Raw genomic sequence first — 9676 nt, 5'->3', positions numbered from 1 at the left:
CCCAAAAGCCCTCTGGTGAAGAGCGAGCAATTAGAACCTGCCTGTGATATGAACACACACAGCTGATAACACACACCGATCATATGTTCAGTCAAAAGGATCAGCACATTTTGCATGTCAAACAAACATATTTAGTTTGATTTAAAAATGTAAATGAATTTATTATGACTTACTGATTATGAAGATATTATTATTTAGATAATAATTATGGTGACAGATAGGTAATGCATTTTTATTACAGTGGCTTTATATACTACTGTTAAATATACTAGGGATGTAATTCTTTAATAATAATTGATTAAATCAAAATGATTATTTTATGTTATGGCTGATAAAAGATAAATAGCCAATATTAAAATTCTGTACTATTGTCCAAGTAAATAAAACATAAAAATAAACTGAAATCAATCATTTTAAAAGCAACAAGTGAATTTATAATGACAAAATAACAGCATTATAATGTACAGTATGAAAAATGAATATTAATTTGAGATTTGCCAAAGATTACAGAACAGTGTTATTAAATTATTGTTTTTAAAAGTCAGCAGTAACTGTCAGATGACAGAAAGGGTAACTTAAATCTAAAAATGAGTAGAACAATTAAATATCCAATATTGACTGATCAGTGTCATTTTAGTATTATATTAGAATTATAGTATTTATTAATATTTTGAATTAGCTTTTTTATGTATTTTAATTTTTAATGATTTTCCATTTAAGTTTTTTTTTATAATTTCATATAATTTTCATGGAAAGTTGTTCATCTATTTTATTATTTATTTCTATTATTTACATATATACATTTTTATATATTATAATTTTTTTACATTTTTAATAGTTTTATATTTATATTTTATATATATCATCAAACATGTGTCTAGTTCACAGTTGAGACTTAGAGGCGGATATGTAATGTCTAGCTGTTCTTGGCACCCTATCCATATCAAATTATCAAAGGTAAAAATGCTTTAAAAATCTTTCTCATTCCTCTGTTTTACCTTTTGTTTTATTCTGTTTTACCCTGTTTTAAATGTAGGTGTTATTTGAAGGTTGAATTGCTATGTATGTCAGGGGTCATTGATTAAAAGCATTTTTTTCTGTAATGCATTCTATTAATTTAACATGTTAAACTGACAGCTCTAACTTAGCTGTAACACTATTGTTGATGTCAATTGTCAAAACACTAAAAGTGTTTATTTGCACGTGCACACTGACTCACACATGCACACACACAAACCAGGCCTGGTTTGCTTGAACAGAAACTAATGTAAACAGAGCTCACAGCCATCTGCCTAATGTCAGTGTGGCCAGCAGGCTCAGCCTCACACACACACACACACACACACACACACACACACACTGCGCTACAGCTTTGCCTCTCGCCTGCCCCTTTGCTTTCTCATTTCGTATTCTGTGTGCTGGATCAAACCATTGTTTGTCAAATCTATTGTATTATCTCATGTAGAGCAGCATACAGTACAACATTGTCTCTGCTATCAGATAAATCCTCTGTAGTTTTCAAAACAGCACAGACATAAACCATCCAGTCAGCTATGAGAAGCTATTAGATTAAAATGGCTGCGGTCCCACTTTATATTAAGTGGCCTTAACTACTACGTACTTACATCAAAAAATAAGTACAGTGTACTTGTTGTGTTCATATTGTATTGCAAAACACTTTTGCTGCTATTGAGGTGGGATACGGGTAAGGTTAGGGACAGGTTTGGTGGTATGGGTAGGTTTAAGGGTGGGTTAAGGTGCAAGGGTCAACAGTGTAATTATAAATGTACTTTCAGAAATTAATTACAGATGTAATTACTTGCAGGTATTTTTAAAATATAAGTACAATGTAAAAACATGTATGTACACAATAAGTGCATTGTACGAAATTATTAATTTAAAAGTAAGTACATAGTTGTTAAGGCCACTTAATATAAAGTGGGTCCATGGCTGCTAATAAACCTGCCTGTTTGACATGGTAAAGTGGCAGTGAGAAATTATTTTATAGTTTATAGCTTACTCTTAATATCAAATGGTTGGTCTGGCCATTGATTGGTCATCGAAGAAGGGTTATCGACTGATTAATTTTTCACCGTTATTAGCTCTTAATTTAGCTGTGATTGACCTTTGACTGTGCTCACACTCTTAAAGTACAGAGTTAAGGACTGAACAACTCCAAACTGAGTCCCTCTGCAGTTACTTTACGTCTATTATTGCTTTATTATGGCTGGCAAGGACTTTATTTTGGAGTAAGACTAGGTGATATATTGAATATTTACAATGTATTTACATTTTTTTGGTTTCACTCACACTTAAGAAATGTTTCTTGAGCAGCAAATCAGCATATTATCAGATGACAGAAAGGGTAACTTAAATCTAAAAATGAGTAGAACAATTAAATATCCAATATTGACTGATCAGTGTCATTTTAGTATTATATTAGAATTATAGTATTTATTAATATTTTGAATTAGCTTTTTTATGTATTTTAATTTTTAATGATTTTCCATTTAAGTTTTTTTTTATAATTTCATATAATTTTCATGGAAAGTTGTTCATCTATTTTATTATTTATTTCTATTATTTACATATATACATTTTTATATATTATAATTTTTTTACATTTTTAATAGTTTTATATTTATATTTTATATATATCATCAAACATGTGTCTAGTTCACAGTTGAGACTTAGAGGCGGATATGTAATGTCTAGCTGTTCTTGGCACCCTATCCATATCAAATTATCAAAGGTAAAAATGCTTTAAAAATCTTTCTCATTCCTCTGTTTTACCTTTTGTTTTATTCTGTTTTACCCTGTTTTAAATGTAGGTGTTATTTGAAGGTTGAATTGCTATGTATGTCAGGGGTCATTGATTAAAAGCATTTTTTTCTGTAATGCATTCTATTAATTTAACATGTTAAACTGACAGCTCTAACTTAGCTGTAACACTATTGTTGATGTCAATTGTCAAAACACTAAAAGTGTTTATTTGCACGTGCACACTGACTCACACATGCACACACACAAACCAGGCCTGGTTTGCTTGAACAGAAACTAATGTAAACAGAGCTCACAGCCATCTGCCTAATGTCAGTGTGGCCAGCAGGCTCAGCCTCACACACACACACACACACACACACACACACACACACTGCGCTACAGCTTTGCCTCTCGCCTGCCCCTTTGCTTTCTCATTTCGTATTCTGTGTGCTGGATCAAACCATTGTTTGTCAAATCTATTGTATTATCTCATGTAGAGCAGCATACAGTACAACATTGTCTCTGCTATCAGATAAATCCTCTGTAGTTTTCAAAACAGCACAGACATAAACCATCCAGTCAGCTATGAGAAGCTATTAGATTAAAATGGCTGCGGTCCCACTTTATATTAAGTGGCCTTAACTACTACGTACTTACATCAAAAAATAAGTACAGTGTACTTGTTGTGTTCATATTGTATTGCAAAACACTTTTGCTGCTATTGAGGTGGGATACGGGTAAGGTTAGGGACAGGTTTGGTGGTATGGGTAGGTTTAAGGGTGGGTTAAGGTGCAAGGGTCAACAGTGTAATTATAAATGTACTTTCAGAAATTAATTACAGATGTAATTACTTGCAGGTATTTTTAAAATATAAGTACAATGTAAAAACATGTATGTACACAATAAGTGCATTGTACCAAATTATTAATTTAAAAGTAAGTACATAGTTGTTAAGGCCACTTAATATAAAGTGGGTCCATGGCTGCTAATAAACCTGCCTGTTTGACATGGTAAAGTGGCAGTGAGAAATTATTTTATAGTTTATAGCTTACTCTTAATATCAAATGGTTGGTCTGGCCATTGATTGGTCATCGAAGAAGGGTTATCGACTGATTAATTTTTCACCGTTATTAGCTCTTAATTTAGCTGTGATTGACCTTTGACTGTGCTCACACTCTTAAAGTACAGAGTTAAGGACTGAACAACTCCAAACTGAGTCCCTCTGCAGTTACTTTACGTCTATTATTGCTTTATTATGGCTGGCAAGGACTTTATTTTGGAGTAAGACTAGGTGATATATTGAATATTTACAATGTATTTACATTTTTTTGGTTTCACTCACACTTAAGAAATGTTTCTTGAGCAGCAAATCAGCATATTAGAAGGATTTCTGAAGGATCACGTGACACTGAAGACTGGAGTAATGATGCTTAAGTATACTTAAATAGGAAACATTTATTTTCAATTGTAATACTATTTAATAATATTACTGTTTTTTCTGTATTCTTGATCAAATAAATGCAGCCTTGGCGAGCATAAGAGACTTTTTTTATGCACAGACCCCAAACATTTAAACATACTGTAATAAAATCTCCGTATTTTCGAACATGCCTTGATTATTATCTTAATCTAGATCTTATCTTAAGTAGATTTTGCCATTATGTTTTATAGTTTACTCTATTTATAGATTGTTTTATACCTTATTTATTTTACTTAAAATCTTTGGTAGTCAAAATAATTGTTCCTCCAACTAAAAGAAAAAAACAACATTTTTGAACTTTCAGAGAAATATTTATATAATAATATATTTTTCAAATGAAACAAATTGTTAGATGGCTGATATAATATATATATTTTTTTTTTAAATGTATTACCCTTCCCTTTATGGAATAATAAATCTGAAGTGTATGGAATCTGCTTTGGCAATCAGTTTTACCATTTCACTATTTTGGTTATATTTTCTCACTGAAATATTCTCAAGACTTTCCCATAGCCATGACTGGCTTCCCAACAGCTACATGATGTGTCCTCTGGTGTGACATGGGAGTAATTATTTAGCATATATTTTAAGATAGGGTTTTCAGGAAATAGACCAACAAGTGTTTCATAGTGATTCTGCAGTGCTTTCAGTAGAGTGTAATGGTGTGAACCGTGTGACCTGGAGTAACCCCCATCTCTCTCCCATCAACCCCTCCTCTCATTCACCCAAAGGAAGTTACAGTGTTGGCTCTGCTTCAGGCTCCATGTTTAGCTCTGTTCTGGCTCCCCTAATGTAAACTCTACAGGAAGTAGCCTCTCTGGGTCAGAGGTTGGCTTCTTTTCCCATACTGCAGTCGAGTAAAGCCCTAGAGTATGACAGATGTCCCAGGATTCCAGAGCGCTGAGCTAAAGCCGTTTTGGTTGAAAGGTTCAACTGATCACTAGAGAGACATTGAATGAGTCTGCTTTTCTTTTTTCTTCTCCCCTCAGCTGAGCGCAAACGTGCTGATCTTCCTGTGCACCAACATCATTGGGATCTGCACTCACTACCCAGCAGAGGTCTCTCAGAGGCAAGCCTTTCAGGAGACACGAGGCTACATCCAGGCCCGACTGCACCTGCAAAGAGAAAACCAGCAGCAGGTCAGTTCAGTGTCGAGGCCGTGACCATTCGCATTCACTGGCACAATTTACTAGCTACACTACTGTTCAAAAGTGATTTTTTTGAAAGAAATGTATACTTTTATTTAGCAAAGAAGCATTAAATTTGATTAAAGACATTTATAATGTTACGAAAAAATCTTATATTCATCAAAGAATCCTGGGAAGAAAAAGTGTCACACATTCCACAAAAATATTAAGCTGCATAACTGTTTTCCTGCGCAGCAAACAGCATATCAGAATGATTTCTGAAGGATCATGTGACACTGAAGATTGGAGTAATGATGCTGAAAATGCAGCTTTGCATCACAGAGAAAAATTACGTTTTGAAAAATTTGCAAATAGAAAACAGTAATTTTACTGCATTTTTGATTAAATAAATGCAGTGTTGGTGAGCATAAGACACTTTGCATGATTCATGATACTGATTTCACGATTCGATTTTCTCACGATTTTTTTTATTTTTTTAACAAAATTAGATTTAAGACAAACTATAAATGAAAATGTGTCCTGTTATTATTGCTTATATTATTACTGCTATTATTGCTGCACAATTCTTTGTGAAACAGAAATATGTCAAATAACAAAACTAAATTGAAATTTTAAAACAAACCCCAAATCTAATCAAATAAATAAGACAAAAAAACCTCTTCATATAAACAAAGGCTACCTGTGCTCTTTCCATTCAAAAGTAGAGGCAACCACTGTATTTGAATCACAATCCAAACAAAGATGCTGAATACATGCAGCATGAGCACTTTTTTAAATCTAAATTAGATTGTATAATTTGACATTTTAAAACAAAAACAGAATGCTCTGACTTTAGTTTTGTGAAACTAATACTACATAAAACATCTGCACGAAACAAAGACAGCAGAAGCTCTGAATGAGACGCAGACTCACTCTCTGCCAGCAGGTGGCGCTTATGGAACAGCAGATACAGTGTTTCTTTGGCTGTAAACAACACACAGCACAGCACTTATGAACACTGCTTTAATATGCAACTTACAGAGACGAGATGAAAAGAAAATACCATCTAAACTTTTCTAAAGACAGTCAGTTCCCCTCAGAGATGCATTCATATAAACTCCCACCCCCAAATGTATCGCGTTTCGTTTAACATCTCAACCGTCTTGAATAGTCACACATTTATATAGATTTTCAACTGGCTCATGGTGAATCGTTACATCCCTAGCTATGGACAATCATTTATACCTGAATAATGACACTGGCAAACTAATAAATAAGGATGCCAATAAAAATGTTTAAAATTGCACAAAAAATTTAGAATGTTCGAGTTCCAAAAATTCCAACGAATTCCATGTATATTCAGTATAGGGGTGTCGCAATTTACAGGTATTGACGATAATTGTGATATTTAAAAAATATATATTGATATTATGTTAATCAGTGTTGGGGAAAGTTACTTTTATAAGTAATGCATTACAATATTGCATTACTCCATAGAAAAAGTAACTAACTGTGTTACTTTTTGTCACCTGAGCTGGGCTTGCTTATTTATTTTTAATAACAAAAAAACCCAAAAGTTATATTTTTGGCAACTGTAATGGTCCTTTAACACCAAAAGTGAAATGAATAAGCCTCAGGCTGCAGGAAGTGCCTCTGCCTCTTCACCTCACTCCCAATTTCGCTCAACACGGGGACAGAAAAGGTGTTACTTGCGTTGCTTATTTGAAAAAGTAACTCAGATATTTCTTAGAAAATGTACTTAAAAAGTCATCTGATTACGTAACTAGTATTACTTGTAATGCGTTACCCCGACACTGATGTTAATACTGAACATATGATATTATGTAAATAATCCAGCACCAGTAACTATCTGGTTGACACTCCAACATAGTAGGTGACAGTATTGGTGAACAGAACAGAAAAAAACAACGCAGTATGTAGCTACTAATGCTGCACAAAATCATCTCAAAGGAGATGACAGACGTAAAAAGTTAACATGCCAGTTTGGGAGCTTTTTGGATTCCGTAAAAAAAAAAAGATACTCCAGTGTGCAGGAAGTGCCAATAAACTGTAAGTGTTTATTTATTTTATCTTGTACACTTTGGTACAGCTAAAATCTGTTCATGCCAACGACAAACTATAACAGTAACTATTAAACACTAAAACGATAACGGTAATGATAAAAATGTAATTGTTGTAATTCTGTGAGAATAGTGAATTCCACATCACAGCTATAAAAAAAGGACTGAAATTACTGTCAGAATGATTTTTTCCAGCTCAGGCATCTATTGCAGCTAACATCAGACGACAAAACTGCAGAGCGTTTTTATAATAAACAGAACAATAATGTGCGTTGGTGTGGATGCCCGTGAAGTTGTGGTTATAGTTATTGTTCTCATGTGAATGGGCTTTTATGCTTACTGTCTTGACTGTGTAGATTTTGTTTATGTTTCATGTTCTAAATTCATGTCTTTTATTTTGAAGGTTAGTTTTGTTCATAGCCTTAGTCTTTATCACTTCCTCATGTTCCTGTTTCATGTCTTAATTGTTTTCAGGTGTTCCTTGTTAACTCATTAGCTTGTGTATTTATAGCCTTCATGTTTCTCTTTTCTCTTGTTGAGCTTTGATCAGTGGAACCTGCTGTTTGTGAATTCTGTTCTGGTTTCTGCTCAAGTTTGTTGAAGTGAAGTTCAAGTCATTATTTGGTTCTGTTTATTTTCTGTTTGTTTGACGCTTTTTGAAATAAACTGCACTTGTGTTCAACTCTGCTCTCCTTCAGTGGACTCAGCGCTACACTTACAAACTCTCTCTCGATGTCTCTACCTTCATGTTTTGAGTGTGATTCATAGGCCAAAAAATGAAAACACAAAATAAATGTTTAATAAGACTTGGTAACGCTTTACAATAAGGTAATATTTATTAACATTAGTTAACAAACTAACAATGAAAAATACTTCTAAAGCATTTATTGATCTTCATTAATGTTACTTTTATCATTTACTAATACATTATTAAAATCAAAAGTTGTATCTGTTAATATTATTTAATGAACCCGAGGTAACATGAACTAACAATGAACTGTTTTTTTTAAAGAGCCGCCAAACGGAATTTACTGTTTGAATTTCTTAGGAAAAATTATGACTTTGTTTCATATCAGAAATAACCTGCTCTGTCCTGTCTGTCGACATGTTGTCAGTGTCCTCTTTGCTCCGTGATGTATTTTTCACTGCGTGAGAACTTGATGTGTGGCGTGAGAGTGCCATGGCTTGTCAGACATAGCAACAGTAACTAAGGGGGGCGGGTCTTTGTGAAGGGTCAATTGCCATTCAATTCTATGTAAAGAATTCTAGAGATATAATAAACACTGTAGTCAGTGGACAAGCCAATAAAATATATGCACGGGGTAGGGCTGGGCGATATAGCTAAAAAATGTATCAACAATATAATGTTTCATATCGTTCGGTATCGTTAATTATTGACATTTTTATAACCTTTTTTTTTTAACAAAAAGCAATAGAATTTTTTTTTTTCATTTAACCACTGTATTTATAATTAACACAATTTATTGAGACAAACAATCTAACAATTTAACAATCAAACACAATAAAAATTAAACAAATATCTAATTTCTAATGTTTTATATGCAGATTAAATAGGTCTTTATTGTATAGGTCTAATTGTATCCCGAGGCCACAGGAGGGCGCAATGAGCAAAATAATGCAGCGCATTTAGCAAGTAACTCTATAAAAATGTGCATTACGTCTAAATTAACTCATAAAAATCAAATGTAATTTCCTAAATTGCATAAACAATTATGAACAAAACAGCATAATGTATTTATGCATTGCTTAATCCAAAGAGCCTAAGCGCCATTCACACAGACTGCATTTAAAAAGATATGAGACTCAGTGAAAAGGAATAAACCTCCACAAATTTGCGACGTGTTTTCTAAAAGTTTAAACTGATTTAACTTTGCATGGCTTTCCATACATCTCTTTTGTGAGATGAGAGTGCAGCAGTCATATTTGTCCGTCTAAAAAATGCGCTGAATATGCGTTCTGTGTGAATGGCTTGGTTTCGGTTTTAACCCATTCAAGATGTTCTCCGCATTGAGCTTCTATATTTCTCTAATATGTTGAATGCATAACACAGCAGCGGCGCGTCTCGTGGGCTAGACTAACAAAACATTAAAATGCAACATGTCACTCACATCATTATGACGCTCCCTGACGCACACCTAACATTCAAATGCAAATGTTTATTTTAAATTCGACTAATATTCATTCTTTATTCACAATCTCCTCAT

The 9676-nt window shown here is 33.4% G+C and overlaps 1 protein-coding gene across 1 annotated transcript in view; it reads left to right on the top strand.

The window, feature by feature from the left end:
* The window catches only part of LOC107693540 (adenylate cyclase type 6-like), a 68650-nt gene that overhangs the window by 39238 nt on the left and 19736 nt on the right, over positions 1–9676 (top strand). Inside the window, exon 4 of the mRNA XM_016492960.1 lies at positions 5233–5382. Within this exon, the coding sequence (XP_016348446.1) occupies positions 5233–5382 (150 nt within the window). The remainder of the gene's footprint in view (positions 1–5232; positions 5383–9676) is intronic.

The sequence above is a fragment of the Sinocyclocheilus anshuiensis genome, unplaced genomic scaffold (genome assembly GCF_001515605.1).
Source record: "Sinocyclocheilus anshuiensis isolate Anshui unplaced genomic scaffold, SAMN03320099.WGS_v1.1 scaffold967, whole genome shotgun sequence".
In the NCBI taxonomy this organism is placed as follows: Eukaryota; Metazoa; Chordata; class Actinopteri; order Cypriniformes; family Cyprinidae; genus Sinocyclocheilus; species Sinocyclocheilus anshuiensis.
This window is presented reverse-complemented; position numbering and strand designations above follow the sequence as displayed.